Genomic DNA, 21670 nt, shown 5'->3' with positions numbered 1-21670 from the left:
TTGATTACATATATTCTAAAAATTTACTGTTTCCATAACAGAAGGAAATGGTAAGAAATGAAAAAAAATTAATAAAAGAAGATTCTAGAAAGCTAAATTTTATTCTTGTACCAAAACAACACAGTAACTGTAACTCAGATTGTAAACAAAAACCAACCCATGTCTTTCCGACCACCACCACTCACATACATCCACATTATTTACTTCATGTTGTATTCTCACATTTCTATAGAATCATGAGAGTATCGCAGAAAATACTGCAGAAAATGCCTCACAGCATTTCTTTCAATTTTTTATGATCTACATGGGTGGTACGGAAAAGTTCCTGACTCTGGGCAAAAGAAAATATAGCTAATTATGGTTTTATTCAATAATTATGATTATTGAATACAGTTAATTATGATTTTATTCAACATATTCCCCTCTCAGATGCACACACTTATTGCAGTGATCCTTCAGTTTTTCTAAGCCCTGTAAAAGAACTCGGAATTTCGGGCCTCCAAGCAGGTCTTTCCTGATACCCTTCAAGCTAGGAACTTTTCAGCACCCCTTCATAATTTCAGATCCTGCTAGAGGTCAACTTTGCTGTTCACGCTCCAAGGTTACTCATGTAGTTTTTATTTTTTTGTTGAATCTTAAGACTCATAAGACCAGTCGTCTGAATTCCATGGCATATAAATGACCGAGATTTAACATTCAACTGAATGGGATGCTAGCTTCAAGACCAGCAATTTTGAAGGAAAACGAGAAAGTCAATTAAATTGACCTCAGTACTTGACTGGTACTTTATTTCATTGATCCCAAAAGACAAAGCTAACCTCATAAGGATTTAAACTCAGAATGTAAAGAGCTTGAAGAAATGCCACTAATCATTTTGTCTGATTGTGCTAACGATTCTCCCAGCTCATTGCTTTACCAGTCATGTATTGAGATGATTTAATCAACTAACCTCCACCCGCCACCTTTCCTAAAAATTGCTGACTTTATGTTTAATTTAGAAATTTTAAATGGCAGAATTTTTAGAGAATTGATAAAAAAAAACACTTTGCATTATTTCTTCCTGCATTTTACATTATGTGTTCAAATCCCACAAAGCTCAACTTTACATTTCATCTATTTGGGATCTGAGGCAATAACTTGTGACCAGGACCTTTGGAAATATGCTGTGCTTGAGAAGACTCGGCAAGCGCAAGTGAGACCATAACCTTGTGGCCTATGCCAGGGGTGTAACCAGCCCACTTCTGCATACCTTTCCTTCATTGGACACTAAACTCTGCTTGTGAAGACCTGTTGAGGCAAGTGAAATCGAAATCAAAATCAAATTCGATGACTAGCATCTGTGCTAGTGGAGTGCTAAGAGTACCATATGAGTGTGATCATTGCCAGAGCAACAAGCTGGCCTCTGTGCCGATGGCATGTAAAAACCACCATTCGAGCGTGATCATTACCTGTGTCACCTTACTGACACTTGTGCTGGTGGCACATGAAAAAATATTCCAGCGAGGTCGTTGCTAGTGCCGCTGGACTGGCTCCTGTACAGGTGGCACATAAAAAGCACCATTTGAGCATGGCCGTTGCCAGTACTGCCTGACTGGTCCTTGTGCCAGTGGCACATAAAAGCACCCCCATACACTCTGGGAGTGGTTGGCGTTTGAAGGGCATCCTGCTATAGAACTCTGCCAGATCAGATTGGAGTCTGGTGCAGCCATCTGGTTCGCCAGACCTCAGTCAAATCGTCCAACCCATGCTAGCATGGAAAGCAGACATTAAGCGATGATGATGATGATGATGATGAACGTGAAGTACCAGACAAATAATGGGGTCAATAGTATTGATTGACTTCACTTCCCTCAAAATTACTGTCCTTATGCTTACATTACTCTTTTACTTGTTTCAGTCATGTGATTGTGGCTATGCTTTTAGTCGAGCAAATTGACCCCAGGACTTATTCTTTGTAAGCCTAGTACTTATTTTATCGGTCTCTTTTGCCAAACCACTAAGTTATGGGGACGTAAAAACACCAGCATCGGTTGTCAAGCGATGTTGGAGGGACAAACACAGACACACAAACATATACACACACACACACACATGTATATACACACATATATACGACAGGCTTCTTTCAGTCTACCAAATTCACTCACAAGGCTTTGGTCGTCCCGAGGCTAAAATAGAAGACACTTGCCCAAGGTGCCATGCAGTGGGATTGAACCCGGAACCATTTGGTTGGTAAGCAAGCTACTTACCACACAGCCACTCCTACACCTATTAGAAATTATTATTAGAAATTATTATTATTACCATTGTTGTTGTTGTTATTTACTTTTAATCTGCAAGTTTGTTACAATCACTTGCCAAGACACACCCAGTGTCCTAGGGCAAGTGAAGGATAAGAGATGTTACAGTATAACTGAAAGCTTGGTTAGAGGAAGAGGCTGAGGCAGTAGTAAGATATTTTCATGTACTACAACACAGACATTTAAATGGATAGAGTTTTTTTAAGTAAGTTAAAGCAATCACTAAAATCTGTACAGCTTAATTTGACATCTTGGGGCAGTTATTGCCGATATCAATGTGCATGGCATAAAATGTGTCATGATGCATCAAAACAATTTGAGTTGAAGAAACAAAACAATAAAAGAGTTATATCCTGCAATCAACAGATACATTTGTCCAGTCCTAAACAAAACCAAAATCATCAGAGTCTCCATTGTAACGGCATAACAAAATCCATACTTAGACTCAAATTACATTTACGCATCCATCACAAATAAACACAGCTTCTTTCATTTTCAATCCACTTTTTTTTGACAATATTTCATTTCCAATTTGTGTCAGTCTTTTAGGCAGCGTTTTGGTGGTTGTACCAAGTGCACCAATTACTACATCATCATCATCATCATTTAACGTCTGTATTCTATGCTAGCATGGGTTGGACGGTTCAACTGGGGTTTGGGAAGCCAGGAGGCTGCACCAGGCTCCAGTCTGATCTGGCAGTGTTTCTACAGCTGGATGCCCTTCCTAACACCAACCACTCCGTGAGTGTAGTGGGTGCTTTTTACGTGCCACCAGCACAGAAGCCAGTCAAGGCAGCGCTGGCATCGGCCACGTTCGGATGGTGCTTTTTTACGTGCCACCGGCACAGGTATCACAACTACAATTTCCATTTGATATTTATTTTGATGTTGATGTACTTGACTCAATAGGTCTCTTCAAACACAGCAGGTCACGTGCCACCGGCACAGAAGCCAGTCAAGACAGCGCTGGCATAGGCCACGTTCGGATGGTGCTTTTTACGTGCCACCGGCACAGGTATCACAACTACAATTTCCATTTGATATTTATTCTAATGTTGATGTACTTGACTCAATAGGTCTCCTCAAGCACAGCAGGTCACCCTACGATCCAGGAATAATTATTGTTTTAGTCTTCCACAATCTCCTCAGCTCTCTAGCTAAATACTGATATTTCTTAATTTTTTTCAATTTCATTGGTATTGAATCTACTTTCTTAGGGAATTGCTAAAATATATAATCTTACACTGTTTATTTTGTCCTCTATAAACAAGTCTGGTCTTCTTGCCTCAATAGTATGGTCGGCATTTGTGGTAAAGTCCCACAAGATATTGTAATTCTCACTTTCTACCACAGCCTCTGGTTCATGTTCATACCTCTTTTCTGTTGTTCTGAAACCACACAGCTAACATCCCAATGCACTCATTTGCCAATACATTCACGTCTGTGCTTACACTCTTTTTGTGCTAATATACTGCACTCACTCAAAATGTGATTGATACAGTATTTCTCCTGGCTCTTTGCATTCTGAGTTCAAATTCCACTGAAGTCAAAATTGCCTTTCATCTTTTCAAGGTTAATAAAACATGTACCAGTTGAGCAGTAGCAGGAGATGGGGATGGATTTGACTTACGCCTTCCTCTAAAATTGTTGGCCTTGTACCTAAATCAGAAAGAATTGTTATTATGCTTTTAAGTCTTATGTGAATTTCTATAACAGCACCAGATGCATCTCTGCGATGTCTGCACCATTGTCTTTCAAGAATGCAGAATTGTGTTGGTATTTGACATCAGTTTTGCTCTGTTGCTTCTGGGCCTATTGTAAGTGTTTCATCCATTTACCGTGTAGAGTATGTATATTGTGAGTACTACTGTTGTTATTGTGGCAGTGGTTCTTGTTGTTTTTTTCTTTTGTTGATGTTGTTGTTGCTGCTGCTGTTGTTGTTGTTGCTGTTGTTGTTGCTGTTGTTTTTGTTGTTGTTGATGTTGTTGTTGTTGCTGTTGTTGTTGCTGTTGTTTTTGTTGTTGTTGATGTTGTTGTTGTTGCTGCTGCTGCTGCTGTTGTTATTGTTGTTGATGATGATGATGATGATGATGACGATGATGACGATGATGATGATGATGACGATGATGATGATGATGATGATGATGATGATGATGATGATGATGATGCTGTTATGCAGTTCAGGTCAAACGATTGGCCAAACAGCAATAATGTGCAACCCATAGACCTATCTCGTGTCTGCAACCTGCAAATCCATGACCAACTACCTGAGTACCATACTGCACATGCAGTAAAACATCACATCTTTTATCTTATACCTGTCTCAGTCAACAGACTGCAGCCATCCTGGGGCACAGCCCTGAAGAATTTTCAGTTGAATGTATCAACCCCAGTACTTACTTTTCGTTAGACCTAGTACTTATTCTATCAATCTCTTTTTGTCAAACCACTAGGTTATGGGGACATAAGCACACCACCACCGGTTGTCAAACACACACGCGCGCGCGCACACACACACACACCACACACACACACACACATACAGCAGGTTTCTTTCAGTTTCCAGCTACCAAATTTACTCACAAGGCTTTGGTTAGTCTCAGGTTATAGTAGAAGTTACTTGCCCGAGATGTCATGCTGTGGGATTGAACCCAGAACTATGTGGTTGGGAAGCAAGCTTCTTAATACACAGCCGTGCCACATGAAACCATATGTAGTTTGTTGAACATATTGCTTACTCTCCAGTGTCCAGTCTATTTCTGTACACTAATACATTCTAGTGGTGACCACAACAGAGATGGACAAAGTGGACTTAGTCAGAGTCTGGTAATTGCTGTCCCACTTATTACTGGAGGAGTGCATGCCTAATGCAGTGTTTGGAGCCAGTGAGGTTATTGAGGTCACTGCTCTTATATGTATCATCATCATCATCATAATCATCATCATCACCATCAGCAACAACAGCAGTACTTTATTGTCTCCTTTTCCAAGCTTGCATTGGTTGGATGGAATTTGTTGTTGTTGCTGGTTTTTCTATAGTCGGATGCCCTCCCTCTCACCAACCCTAACCTGTTTCCAAACAGGTAATAACTCCCTCATGACTAGACATGCTTTCATAGAGGACTGGAAACAAAGGATATTGCTTGCATGATGGTGACACTTGCGTACATCTATTACGCATTTTGTAAGCAAGAAGACAGTGACACACACATACATGCATACACACATAATATATATATATACACACACACATGCATGCATGCATACATACATACATACATACATACATACATACATACATACATACATACATACATACATATGATAGGCTCCTTTTCAGTTTCTGTCTACCAAATCCCTTCACAAGTCTTTGGTCTGCCTAGGGTTATAATAGAAGACACTTGCTCAAGTTGACACAGAGAGGGACTGAAACCCAAAACCATGTGGTTGGGTAACATAATTATGCTTGTGCCTGTGTGTGTGGTTTTTCTATCCTTCAGAGATGAGGGAAAAAGAGATATATTTCTTTATTGCCCACAAGGGGCTAAACATAGAGGGGACAGACAAAGGGATTAAGTCGATTATATTGACCCCAGTGCATAACTGGTACTTAATTTATCGACCCCGAAAGGATGAAAGGCAAAGTCGACCTCGGCGGAATTTGAACTCAGAACGTAACGGCAGACGAAATACAGCTACGCATTTCGCCCAGCGTGCTAACGTTTCTGCCAGCTCAAAGAGATAGAGAGAGAAAGGAAGAGAGAAAAGAAAGGTAGAGAGTGAGTGTGTGTGTTTTCAGGATAGTACAGTTGTAGTAATCTGGGACACCACATATGTTTCTGAGTATTTGGAGGTGAGTTATGATATAGTAACATACACTATGGGTAGTTGAAACTTGCTGCAACAATTAACCGTCCTCTTCACATATCCAGGTAGTCTTTAGTGGTTTCATTGTGTAGGTGGTCTGTGAGTTTGGACAATTTGTAGTGATGTTTAGTGTGTTATTTTCTTTCCTTTGTTGTTCATTGTAAAATGGTTTGGGACATTGACAGAGTAAGTATCGTCCATGATCCACCTAATGTATTATTTGCATACCTTTGTTGATGAACAATCACTGGCACCATGTTATGTATTAACATACAATGACTGGTGCCATATCATGTATTAAAGTCCCATAATAGCATAGTAGTTTGGAATAACACAGGAGCTTTTCACCTTCATGAAATGAAATAAAATAAATCATATTATTTTCATCAAAAGATTTTGGTGAATAGCATAGCACAGAACAGAATTTATAAATACGTAGATTTAATGGAAGGCTAGGTGAGAGGGGTCGTGCAATGGGTAAAGAGAAAAATATTAGAAAGTTAGTTGGGATGGAGAGAGAAGTGTGAGATAACTTAAATGGAGTTAGTGCTTAGAAGACATTAGTTAATAGAACCATCCATCTGTCCATCCGTCTGTCTGTCTGTCTGGCTGTCCATCTATCTGTCTGTCTTTCTGTCTGTGTATCTATCTATCTATCTATCTATCTATCTATCTATCTATCTATCTATCTACCTACCTATCTATCTATCTGTCTATCTATCTATCTATCTATCTATCTATCTATCTATCTATCTATCTATCTATCTATCTATCTATCTATCTATCTATCTGTCTGCCTGTCTATCTATCTGGCTGCCTATCTATCTATCTATCTGTCTATATATATGTATATATAGCAAAAACTGTCCGACGAATGGGAATGTGAAACTCAGAGTAACAGGTTTTGTTGAATTTTATGCTGCTTAAATAAAGTATATATATTATATATATATATATATATATATATATATATATATATATATATATATATATACTATATATATTATACTCAGTGGGTTTCTGCATAATTTCCATCAACCAAATTCCATTCACATTGGTCAACACAAGACTACAGTGAGAGACATATGCGCAATGAAATCAAACATAGAACCACATGGCCATGAAATGAACTCCATAACTACACAGCTATGCTTCTTATTGCTCAGAAAAACCAATAGGATCCTGTGGGTGTGTTTCATTCTGCCATGCTTACCTCTCTTCTTCTAAACATTTGATTCATGTGCTCCAATCAAAAGAAATCAATAATGGTCGATTGTATTGTACTCACTTTTTACTTTATTTTAGAAGCAAAAGACGAAGAGGAGAGGAAGAGACAGATAGAGAAAGGGAAAGAGAAAGAGAATGAAAAAAAAATCAGATGGACAGAGTAAAAGAGAGACTGATTGAATTACTTAGAAAATGAGACAAAAGGAAAGAAGGAAAGAGATAAAACCAGAAAGATTCAGGCAGACATGTGTGTGTGTGTAGAGAGAGAGAGAGAGAGTGAGAGAGAGTAAGATGGAAAATGGAATGGTAAAACAAAATGCCAAAAAAATAAAAGAATTTAAAAACAATAGTCAATAATGAAAGGAAGAAAAATAAGAAAAATTAAGATTGCGAGACAATAATACAGATTTCTTGCACTGAAGTGTACACAATATGTGCTGACACGTAGATATGGGAGATTTCGCTACGTAACTCCTACGCTAACTGCAGGTCTGACTTTGCAGAAAAAGAAGGGAGAGAGAGGGGTACATTTATTGATTTTGTTGAAATATATAGATATATGTATATAACAAAACATAAATATTATATATATATATGTGTGTACATATATAAATGTATATATATATTATATATATATATATATATATATATATAATATATATATATATATATATATATATATGCGTGTGTGCATATATATATATGAAATATATGTACATATATAAATGTGTACTATATATAATATATATATATATATATATATATATATATATATATATATATATATGTATATATATAAAATATTATACATATGTATATATATTTATGTGTGTGTATATATATATATATACACACACACACATAAATGGCGACAACCAGGCTCTGCTAACTATCAAATATAGATTAGAGATAACAAGCTAAATAAAATAAAATATATAAATAAAAATAAATAAATAGATAAATAAATCATTGAAACCACGTAAATGGGTATTTCCTCCTTTTAATTTTGATTCTAATTATATTTTACTTTTGACATCAACCTCTCTCCCATTCAACCCAATCTTTCATATTTTGTCTTTGAAAACGTTATCCAATTGTTAACTGGAAATTCTAAAAGTAAAAAAAGTAAACAAAAGATATCTGCTATAAACTCAGAAAATTAAAAACACACACCCATACATACATACATACATACATACATACATACATACATACATATATACATGTGTGTACTATATTTTTGCATTTGGTTTTACTCATGCTTAGAGGAATTGCTGCTTAATGGGAAATCAATATAAATTTCCAAGTTGGTTTTTGCTTTGTTTGTTTCCTGTTTCAACCAATCAGGTCACCCTTACAAACATCTTATTTGTAAAACTCAAATTAAGACCAGGAACCACCCTCGTCACCATTGCCTTCAACAGAAGCATCAGCAGCAGCAACAACAACAACAACAACAACAGCAACATTTAATAGCATTCCTTGATATTGAATTAGAAGATCGCAAAATTATCTGTAGCATGAACTGAAAACTGTAGATTGAACAAAAGTCTAACTGCTTAAGTATAGCAAATAGGTTCTGTGACCTCAATAATATTTGCTAGTATCAGAAGTGGGCCTGATGATGATAATATATTGGATTTAGAAGTCTAAAAGGAGTGGAAGAATTACAGAGAACTAATATCTCTAGTTCTGTTGTGTCTAGGGAGAGTCATTTTTTTTTTTGTGCCTTATGATTTAACACCACTCACCAGTAAAATTTCCACTTAAAAAAATAAAATAAAATAAAATAAAATAAGAAATAAGAGGAAATTTTACCAGTGAGTGTGTTAAATCATAAGACACAAAAAGAAAATGACTCTCCCCAGACACAACAGAATATGCTTCAACACACAAACTCATATAAAGAATCTTTTCAACCAAATCCAAAAACGAAATAATATCTCTAGTGTTTGGCACAATAAGCACCATGAGATGAAAAATATGCAACAAATCTGTCAATAAAACCAGAGCCATTATATTACATTTACTGCATGAATTGTAATCACTGGTACTGATTTTTTGGTACAGGATGACCGCTTCTCATTATGTCATACTATAAATTGTTCCTGATACTTAACAATGATAATTTGTCTGTCACTTGGCCCAGCAGGATAGGTTACTCTACAAATATGCACTGTTTAGCCCTGTGCGCTGTTATGTTCTTGTCAGTAGTACCTATCTTTTTGTTTATATTTTTATTTTATCATTGTTTTCCAAGAAAGTGGGTATAAAGCCATATTAAACAAAATAGTTATGAGAATTTAAAGATTAATATAAATAACAAAAACAGAATGAAGAAAAGAAACAATATAAATGTGATAATGGTCGTTGTCTTCATTATCATCATTATTATCATTATCACCATCATGGTTTTACATTGATTTAGTCTATTCTAACATGAGATGGATGATACTTATTGAGGTACAGCTGGTTGCCCTTTCTGTCACCAACTCTTATTGATGATTAAATGGAAGCTCCTTGAATAACTGGAGACTTATATAAACAGGATCAAACTATGTAAGCTTTGCTTGGTAGAGAGGACAAGAAACCTAATAAATTTACTCAACCCAGGGACCTTTAAAACTCCAGGAGAGAAGTATTTAGTCAATGCCTGCACCTAAAACATTTCCTACTAGAAACTTAGAATTCCCCATTTATTGAATAGCCCTTCCACAGCTCCTTTGAATATCACCACAGCTACAGCCGATGTAAGCGAGTTAAACCCATCCACCTACTGCACAGACAAATATTTTCTGTTTAAAAACTAACTGACCATGATGAATATTTACTTCCTGTTGTAGAGAGGTTATGCACCTTTGGCCATTTGAGTTTGGTGAGTTGTCTATACAGCAAAGCTCTATAGGTGCAAACCAAGAGCACTCTATGACCAGCCATAACATTTAACTTCCCAATATATATATATATATATATTAGTCAATTTAGGGTAGCAAAAAATTCAATAGAAATTTATCGCAACAGCGGGCCTGGTGAAAAAGAGAAAATAGTCATCGACTAAAATAAAATATAACGATTTAGGAGTGACCCCAACAGGTCACTCGTCCACCAGAAAGAGCAGCCATAACTCACACCGCCAAGTATTAGTAATTCAGAAATTAGGTGAAAATTTAAAAACATTTACCCTAATTCATCTTTTAGACGTTGCAACGTTTCTGTGTCATTAATGATTAAATTAGCTTAATTAAATTAAATTAAGCCAATCTACCATAGGTTACACTTCATCAGTAAAAGACCTGGAGAGACAAATATACACGAGCGTCTGTATCGATGCTACGGGATATCTGACTTAAAATTTTCAAGACTGACGTATTCGCGCCAAACTAAGTTTGGCACGAATACGTCAGTCTTGAAAATTTTAAGTCAGATATCCGTAGGCATCGTACAGACGCCTCGTGTATATTTGTCTCTCCAGGTCTTTTACTGATGAAGTGAACCTATGGTAGATTGGCTTAATTAATTTAATTAAGCTAATTTAATCATTAATGACACAGAAACATTGCAACGTCTAAAAGATGAATTAGGGTAAATGTTTTTAAATTTCACCATTCTGAATTACTAATACTTGGCGGTGTGAGTTATGGCTGCTCTTTCTGGTGGACGAGTGACCTGTTGGGGTCACTCCTAAATCGTTATATATATATATATATATATATATATATATATATATATATATATATATATATATATATATATTATAGTATGATGATAATATATGGATTTAGAACTCTAAATGGAGCTGTTAATGTGGCTCCATTTAGTCGATCAATGTATCGTAAATGTTTTCATCTTTGGATTAAATGGAGCCACTTGAAACAGCCATAATGCACTGATACCGAGACATCCTTGTTACTTATTTGCTTTAGCTGTGCAGACCATACTGGACTGACTTCGTGCCTCAACTTAAGTACTTAATTCAACTGAATCTTAATTATTTCTTTCATCATCATCATCGTTTAACGTCCGCTTTCCATGCTAGCATGGGTTGGACGGTTCAAATGGGGTCTGGCAAGGCCGAAGGCTGCACCAGGCCAGTCAGATCTGGCAGTGTTTCTACAGCTGGATGCCCTTCCTAACGCCAACCACTCCGAGAGTGTAGTGGATGATTTTATGTGCCACCGATACAGGTGCCAGACGAGGCTGGCAGACGGCCACGCTCGGATGGTGTTTTTTATGTGCCACCGACACAGGTGCCAGACGAGGCTGGCATATATATATATACATATAAAAGATATTTGAGCAAGATCGTTGCCAGTGCCACTGGATTGGCTCCTGTGCCGGTGGCACATAAAAAGCACCATTTGAGCGTGGCCATTGCCAGTACCGCCAGACTGGCCCTCGTGCTGGTGGCACATAAAAGCATCCACTACACTCTCGGAGTGGTTGGCATTAGGAAGGGTATCCAGTTGTAGAAACTCTGCCAGATCAGATTGGAGTCTGGTGCAGCCATCTGGATTGCCAGATCTTAGTCAAATCGTCCAACCCATGCTAGCATGGAAAGCGGATGTTAAACGATGATGATGATGATGATACACACACACACATGCATATATATGTTTACATACATATGCACAAATATATATATACACATATGTGTGTATATATATATGTATATATATGTATATACATATATATATACACACATATGTGTATATATATATTTGTGCATATGTATGTAAACATATATATGCATGTGTGTGTGTGTATCATCATCATCATCATCGTTTAACATGATACATATATATATAAACACACATATATATATAAACATACATATATATATATATATAAGTATATATGTATGTGTGTGTGCATGTGCATGTTTATGCATGCATGTGTGTGCATACATGTGTGTGTGTGTGTGTGTGAAATAAGAGTACGAATTATCTCTTCCATTCAAATATATTCTAGGCCTATTTTTATTTCTGCTAAAAGAGCAGTCACAAGCACAAGATAGTAAGCATTTATTCACTGACAACAATGCAACACACACAACATCTCATGTTTCTGGACCCCTTCCACACCTCTTCTATTATTTCGTAATCTTTTCATGTGATCTCTTTACTAACAACAATACCAACTTTCTTAGCATAATACTTGTTTAAACAAGAGAAAGTAATTTAAATGCATCACACACCTACTTTGAAGTTTCCTTGTCACATGCGACCAAACGGAATCATATTTCGTGCATTCTTTTTATTCCTTTACTGATTTTAGTCATTTTAGACTGCAACTATCCTTGAGGGACTGACTTGCTATTGCTGTTGCTGATGCATTTTCTATTCCATTTTTATTTTATTTTTCTTCTTCTTTTTTTTAACATTTGAATATTTAGATAATTCTCCGAACAGGGACTAGAAATTAAAGTCGTTTTCCTAGAAAGTGGGTATAAAGCCATATTAAGCAAAATAGTTATGAGAATTTAAAGATTAATATAAAAAACAAAAAAAAGAACGAAGAAAAAAAACAATATAAATGTGATAATGGTCTTCATCGTTATTATCATCATCATTATCATTATCACCATCATGGCTTTACATTGATTTAGTCTGTTCTAACATGAGATGGATGATACTTATTGAGGTACAGCTGGTTGCCCTTCCTGTCACCAACCCTTATCTCATTTCAAGTAAATCATTTACACACACACACACATACACACACACATATTTACATATGAAATGTATATGTGTGTGTGTGTATATATATATGTATGTATATATATATATATATATTATATATATATTATATATATATATATATATATATACTTTATTTAAAAGCAGCAGAAATTCAACAAAACAAGAAATTCAACAAAATTCAACACAGTGGAACTTAATCCATGTATTGCATGAAACTGTTAGTAGCTCATAAAAATATATATATATGTTGTGTTTATTAAATTATATTTACCTCTCACCAGATGGAGTGCATTTTTTTATCTTACCATCATAGAACGGTACACACACTCACACACTAAATATATATATATATATATATATATATATATATATATATACCGAAGTAACTATGATGGTGAGATCAAAAAATGCAGTCCATCTGGTGAGAGGTAAATATTATTTAATAAACACAACATATATATATTTTTATGAGCTACTAACAGTTTCATGCAATACATGGGTTAAGTTCCACTATGTGGCACATTGAACAAGTGCCCTGTATTATAGTCATGAGCTGAACAAAGCCTCGTGAGTGGAAGGAAGTTCATTGTATATATATATATATATATCCTCATCATTATATTAATATCACCATTTAATGTCCATTTTCCATGATGAAATATGTTGGACAGTTTGACAGGAGCTGGAGAGCTAGAGACCTGCGCCAAGCTCCAATGCTTTGGCATGGCTTCTACTGCTAGATGGCTTTCATAATGCCAACCACTTTACAGAGTGAGCTGTCTGGTATTCATGTACCACTGACAACAGTGAGGTCATCAAGTAATTTGCAAGACATGAACTCTTAACTGAATGGATATAGTATTGAGGGAGGTAGCATTTTGCCAGGTAATGAGAGGTTGAAGTATGATAGCAGGGCAGGAACAGGCACCTTGCTGTTAAGGAGATACGTGGTTATCTCAATTGGAAAAGAGAGATCATGGTAAAGATGTCCCAGGACATAACTTCAAGCTACAAAGAGATGAATATTAGAGAAGGCAGAGCAAGGGAACAGATAAGTAAGTTTGTTAGAGTTTGGAAGGAGAGTGGCAGATGGACAGAAACGAGATTCCATCAAGTCTTCCTCCAACAATTCATCTTCTGATACCAACACTTTCGTCAATTTTCTTTGTTACCTTGTTTCCTTCTGTCACTCTCCCTCCACTGAACTGATATTCTCTACATCCAAATCATTCCTTATTTCTAATCATCTGTCACACTATTTTTCACTCAGTGCACTTACACATCTACCTTTTCTATTCCTCTATCCTATTCTGTCTCATATTCACCTTGTACTTGGAGATCTCTCTCTCTCTCTCTCTCTCTCTCTCTCTCTCTCTCATCCAGGTATTCACCTCTTCAGTATCTTCAGCAAGACACCTGCTCCACTCACTCTATCATACTTTCTTATCCCTCCATTGTATTCCCACTCAGTTGAAGAATCTTATTTATCTTGTGGACACTTGGTAATCTCACCATTGTTGATGCCATGTAAAAAGTACCCTATACACTCCCTTAAGTGGTTGGCATTAGAAAGGGCATCAGCTGTAGAAACCATGCCAAAGCAGACATAGAGCCTGGCAGAGCCTTCTTGCTCATCTGTTCTTGTCAAAATGTCCAGCATGGAAAAGGGGACATTAAATGATGATCATGATGATGATGATGTATGTATTTATGTTTGTGTGTATGAATATGCATATACATACATTTGTACCGATCTCTGAAATATAATCCAAAGGCCATTAATGAATAAAACAATTAACCAACATTTCTAGTTGTAGCCATTCCTTCTTAATTGAGAAACGTGTTGTCTTAAAATCCAAGGCTGACATTATATGGTCTCTATTTAAAAATAATGATAGGGAGATATTTGGCCTTCTCAGTATGACTTATCAAACAACAAGGGAGCCTTTACTTGACCCAATGGAAATAGTAGTAAAATATATCTCCCATCACACCCAACTATCTTAAACAAATGGAAAAGAAATACAGTGTCTCTTTGCAACTTGATTTGTTACCTTGTCATCTGAAACATTTAAGGTTCCTAGCTGAGATCTAAATAATCATAGCATAAATCTTGCCCTGGTTTGTTTTTGCCTTTAGAAGCAGTGTTTTGTTACGCTGTTATTTATTGCTTCTGATATGTCTCTAATACACAAACACACACACACACACATGTACACACACACACACACACACCACACACACACATGTATGCACATGCACACATACACATACACACATTCATGCACTTACACATGCTTGTACACACACACTTACACACATATATACACACACACTCACACAATATACACACACACATACTTACACATATACACACACACAAATGTACACACACATACATACTTGCACCCACTTGTACACACATACTTACACACACACACACACACAAATACAAACATATACATATGCACACACACACACACATACATATTTGTACACACACACTTGTACACACACACACTCACCCACATACTTACACACACACACACAAGCACGCGCACGCAAACACATACATTCATATGATATTCTCTACCATTATTCAGACCTTCTTTATTTCTTTTGTAAGTAGTCACTCGCAGCCTTTTCTTTTGAAACCGTCTGGAAATGTTAGAAATCAAAATTATTATTTAAAATACAAGTCATATACTCAGGTTGATGTAAAACAATTAACCTCTTCCCCTCAAAACTGTCTACTTTGTACCTAAATTAAAAACAATCATTATTATTATCAATGCTTAGTGACATTTCATTTGTCTTTTCATTCTGCATTCAAATTCCACCTTTCTACCTACACCTTTTCTACAGATCAAGCAGGGCCATCTACCTGAAGGAATTTGTGATTTGTTCATCTTCCTACATACTAAAACTTTGGTTTTTGTTAGGTTAACTCTAAGGTGCTTCGATTCTAGACCTTGCTTCCACACCTAAAACTTTTTCTCTAGTTCTGGTAGTAACACAGCTCTTAAAGCAAGGTCATGAGCAAGGAGGAGCTCCCTGGAGCGGCCTGTAGCATCAGTGGTGCTTTTCCTTGGCACAAACCCAAATTACATTTCATCTAAACTAACTCTCTCCTGAATTAACTGGGCTATGACCCTCTCCATGACTTTCATCATCTGATCCAACAATTTGATACCTCTGTAATTATTTCTATCTAAGGTGTCACCTTTACCTTTGTAGCAGTTGACTATGGTGCTGCTACATTAGTCATTGGGTATGACTCCTTCATGTATCACCTGGTTAACTATATGGGTGACTAGAATATAGCCTACACCACCAGATATTTTAAGCATCTTAGTGATTCCTGATGGGCCAGGGGCTTTTCCTGTTTTCCTACCCTTAATTGCTTTATCTACCAGGGTACTGTCAATTCAAATAGTTGGTCCCTCTGTTGGGTTGACATTTGGCAGGCTCTCTTTCTCCCATTCATTCTCTTCATTTAGCAACCTTCCATAGTGGTGTCTCCAAGTCTCTCTCTTCCCCACTACAAGACCATTTTTGATAAGTGTATGATGAAACCTGCTAAATTGGTTTTCTTCCACAAAATATACTTACTCTTTTACTCTTTTAGTTGTTTCAGTCATTTGATTGCAGCCATGCTGGAGCACCACCTTTAGTTGAGCAAATTGACCCCAGGACTTATTCTTTGGAAGCCTAGTACTTGTTCTATCGGTCTCTTTTGCCAAACCGCTATGTTACGGGAACGTAAACACACCACCATCGGTTGTCAAGCGATGTTGGTGGGGGGGGGACAAACACAGACACACAAACATATACACATACATACACATATATATACATATATACAATGAGCTTCTTTCAGTTTCCATCTACCAAATCCACTCACAAGGCTTTGGTTGGCCCGAGGCTATAGCAGAAGACACTTGCCCAAGGTGCCACGTAGTGGGACTGAACACAGAACCATGTGGTTGGTAAGCAAGCTACTTACTACACAACCACTCCTGTGCCTTGTGAAATAAGTGTGTCTTATGTAAGAGTGAATCATACATACAGCAGCAAACATGGTATTAATTTTTTATTTTCTTTTTCAATTACAGAATCAACAACATTTGTGAAACATGGCTTCCCAATCTGAACAACGTTTATTGCACGAGCTCTTTCGAGAGCAAGCGAAAAGGACACCTTACAATATTGCTGTACATGGCATCAAAGGAGAGACAATCACTTTTCAAGAACTGGATCAGTGCACAGATGTTTTGGCAAATATTCTTCAAAGTAAAGGTGTGGTACCAAATTCATCAGTGGCTATTTATTTGGAAAAAAGTCTGGAATTTACTGTCTCCTATTTAGCCATATTAAAAGCAGGTATGTAAAACAAAACAATTTATTTCTAAACAAAAATTTATTTCTAATCAGTTTCTTGAATTATTTAGATTAAAACAAGTTTATAAAAAGGAAAAGTTGTAACATTCATGGCTTTCCCAAGAATATGGAAGGGATATGCTTTGTGTTGGTGTGAATTTAAGATTTCAGGTTACCGATCATAAGGTTCTGAGCTCCAACCTTAGGAAACCTTATTCCACATGGAATAATTTACCCAGATACAAAATAGTCAGCAAGAGACCCACCCACACCCACCTTGCAGTGACTCAGTCTGATGGAAATATTATATATATTATATAGCAAATGAAAAATGGAAGATGGTATATACAAGAATTTATTATTAATCACGACAATTGTTTCGACACACCTAGCATCGATCCCTTATGGGTGGGACACTCAACAACTGGTTCAGGATCATCCGGCAGTGCAGATGTGTCTCACCAGGTGATAAATAAATACAACTCGTTAAAATAACTGCAACAGACATTATATATATATATATATATATATATATAAAATGAGATAGGGGTTGGTTTCTCCATTTTCTAATTTTGTAGTATATATATATATATATATATATATTATTATTATTATTAGCAAGGTTTAGGATAACTTTCTAGGTGCAATCCCATGGTCATTTATGACCAAAGGGGGTCTTTCCCCTTTACCTTTTATGTATATATATATATATATATATAATATATATATATATATATATATATTATTATTATTATTATTATTATTAGCAAGGTTTAGGATAACTTTCTAGGTGCAATCCCATGGTCATTTATGACCAAAGGGGGTCTTTCCCCTTTACCTTTTATGTATATATATATATATATATATATATATATATATATATATATATATATATGTATCTATATAACAAGCTTCCATAGTTTTCATCTACCAAATTCACTCATAAGGCATTTGTTGGCCTGGGGCTACAGTAGAAGACATTTGCTGAAAGTGCTGCACAATAGGATTGAACATGAAACCATGTGGTTGCAAAGCAAGCTTCTTAACCACACAGTTATGTCCACACTTAAGACATAATTTTCCAGACTATTAAGCTAATCTATAAAAATAAAAAATTCTTTATATATTTGCATCTACACATCAATCTATTTGATCTGCGATTTTCATCAAGTGTCTTATGTGCAGGGTATACAACTAAACATGCACTGGAATTCATTATATCTAAAGAAAAACCTGAAATATGAAGTACATTCAAAACTAATTAAGATGGAATGCATTGATCATGTGCTTACTCTCTCTCTTTTACTCTTTTACTTGTTTCAGTCATTTGACTGCGGCCATGCTGGAGCACCGCCTTTAGTCGAGCAAATCGACCCCAGGACTTATTCTTTGTAAGCCTAGTACTTATTCTATCGGTCTCTTTTGCCAAACTGCTAAGTTACGGAGGACATAAACACACCAGCATCGGTTGTCAAGCAATGCTAGGGGGACAAACACAGACACACACACATACATATATATATACATATATACGACGGGCTTCTTTCAGTTTCCGTCTACCAAATCCACTCACAAGGCTTTGGTCAGCCCGAGGCTATAGCAGAAGACACTTGCCCAAGATGCCACGCAGTGGGACTGAACCTGGAACCATGTGGTTGGTAAGCAAGCTACTTACCACACAGCCACTCTTGCGCTTATTCCCAATTCATGAGTAATTTCCTGGATTGTTACATGATGGCCTTCTTGTCACTATTCTCAACTGGCTCCTCATTTTGGCTTGCTGACAGCCTACCTGAGCATGCCTCACTCTCCACTGAGGTACGGCTATGTCTAAAGCAGTTGTACCACTCCTTGATCTGAGTTTTGCCCATGACATTGTCACCAAAGGCCTGCTGAATCTTGTGGATTATTTGAGCTTCAGTCTCACCAAGCTTTTGGCAAAACTTAGTGTAATATCTCTGCTTAATGCATTCAGTAACAATGAAAATCCTGGCCGTTATGCCTAGAGCACATTTGTACTCTAAGCATAACAGCCACGAGCTGACATGGCCTACCAGCATGAAAATGTTCAGATGTACAGGAAGGGTGGTATCACCTCCAACCCAAAGGATTTTGCTCATGCTGCGTTAGTTTTGGGGGTAAAATAAAGTTGGTACCTTTTGAACACACCTCATACACACTTATACACTGGATGACAAACAAATTTCTCATAGGCATAGGAGTGGCTGTGTGGTAAGTAGCTTGCTTATGAACCACATGGTTCCAGGTTCAGTCCCACTGCATGCCACCTTGGGCAAGCGTCTTCTATTATAGCCACAGGCCAACCAAAGCCTTGTGAGTGGATTTGGTAGACAGAAACTAAAAGAAGCCCGTTGTATATATGTATTATGTATGTATGTGTGTGTATATGTTTGTGTGTTTGTGTTTGTCCCACAACATCGCTTGACACCCGATGCTGGTGTGTTTACGTCCCTGTGACTTAGTAGTTCGGCAAAAGAGACCGATAGAATAAGTACTAGGCTTACAAAGAATAAGTCTTGGGTTCGATTTGCTCGACTAAAGGCGGTGCTCCAGCTTGGCCACGGTCACATGATTGAAACAAGTAAAAGAGTATAAGTAAGATTAATAGCCCACAAAATGACAATATTATTTTCAAATCTTAATCTATATTTCTTCGTCTTGCTTTCTTTTAGGTGGCGCTTACTTACCTTTAGATATTTCTTATCCTGAACACCTAATAAAATCCATTATTGAAGAAGCAGAACCAAAATGTGCACTTAGTACACAGCAACTCAGGAGCAGGCTTCCCGGTAAAATTCTTATTTCTATGATCTTTCTCATTTTTTTATTATTATTATTATTTTAGTTACTCTGTGAAGTCGTACTTATATCTTATATCTTCTGACACAGTTCCATTTTCTCCCTCTTCTCTCTCACTCATGCTCTTTCTCTTCCTCTCTCCCTTTTTACTATATACATACATATATATATATATATATAATATATATATATATATATATATATATATATATATATATATATGTATATATATATATATATATATATATATATATATATAAATATAAATATATATATATATATATAATATATATATATATATATATATAATATATATATATATATATAAATAATATATAAATATATGCATATATACATACATATATGTATATACCTACATTTATATGTATATATACATGCATATATGGGTACAGGACATCAAAAAAATGTTGAACACAATGAGAAACGAAAACATAAAAGCAAAAACATGGAAACGAACTATTTTTTTAAAAATCGAAAAAACAGAGTACAAGACATACAACACAAGAAAAATTCCCCTTCTTCAGTTATCCCTGTTTCGTGTATGCTGGTAAAGCAAGTTCACTGGCTCAGTGTTCATTGGGTATGTAATTGATGAGAGAGATGGAAGATGGGAGATATGAGGATTTTTATTGATCACTACAATCGTTTCCACCCATATAGCATCACTCCTGTGTGGTTGGGATGCTGTACAACTGTTTTAGGCCTATCCTTCAGTGTAGATATGTTTCCTCAGGTGATCTCAATAGGTATCTTATCAAAATAAACCGTTTCACACAACTTATTTCAGCATGGTTTCCTCTTGGTCTTCGTATAATGACAAATTAAGGGATACAGCTTATAGAATATCTGTAACAAAGATGAGATACAAAAAGAAACAAATACACAATATAGCAAAAATAATTATTATATATAGCTGTTAATAGATGTGGGTGTACAAACGCCCACACATACGTGGTCTGGTGTACGTACACTCACTCATACAAATGCACATACAAGCACACACACACAAGTGGTCTGGTGTGCACACACTCGCACACAGAATTAAGTAGGTATTAATAAAGTTGGTGCCTATTACTGGCCAGTAATATGCTACTACTTGGTGAAGAGTCACAGATTCTGTAGTGCACTCCACTGGGTCTGGCTGGCATACTTGTAGCAATTGTACACTCATAAATAAAGACACAGATACTGACATACACTCATACATACTAACACAAACATATGCTCACATTCGAAGTTATATTGCTAAGTATACATTGCCATCACTAGTGATCACTCCAAACACCATGATATGATGTTGACTGGAATTTTGATTTTTATCACTCTCGGTACATGTTTTGGGGACATGGAAAGCCA

General features: G+C 36.3%; 1 protein-coding gene across 3 annotated transcripts in view; it reads left to right on the top strand.

Annotated features, from left to right (window-relative positions):
• LOC115218372 (linear gramicidin synthase subunit D) overlaps positions 1 to 21670 on the top strand; it is a 105484-nt gene that overhangs the window by 14980 nt on the left and 68834 nt on the right. For all 3 annotated transcript variants that reach the window (XM_029788141.2, XM_036508373.1, XM_036508372.1), the window contains exons 2-3: positions 17209 to 17476; positions 20167 to 20283. In XM_029788141.2, coding sequence (XP_029644001.1) covers positions 17230 to 17476; positions 20167 to 20283 — 364 coding nt within the window. In that variant the 5' untranslated portion in view covers positions 17209 to 17229. The remainder of the gene's footprint in view (positions 1 to 17208; positions 17477 to 20166; positions 20284 to 21670) is intronic.

This window comes from Octopus sinensis, linkage group LG13, assembly GCF_006345805.1.
Source record: "Octopus sinensis linkage group LG13, ASM634580v1, whole genome shotgun sequence".
Lineage (NCBI taxonomy): Eukaryota > Metazoa > Mollusca > Cephalopoda > Octopoda > Octopodidae > Octopus > Octopus sinensis.
This window is presented reverse-complemented; position numbering and strand designations above follow the sequence as displayed.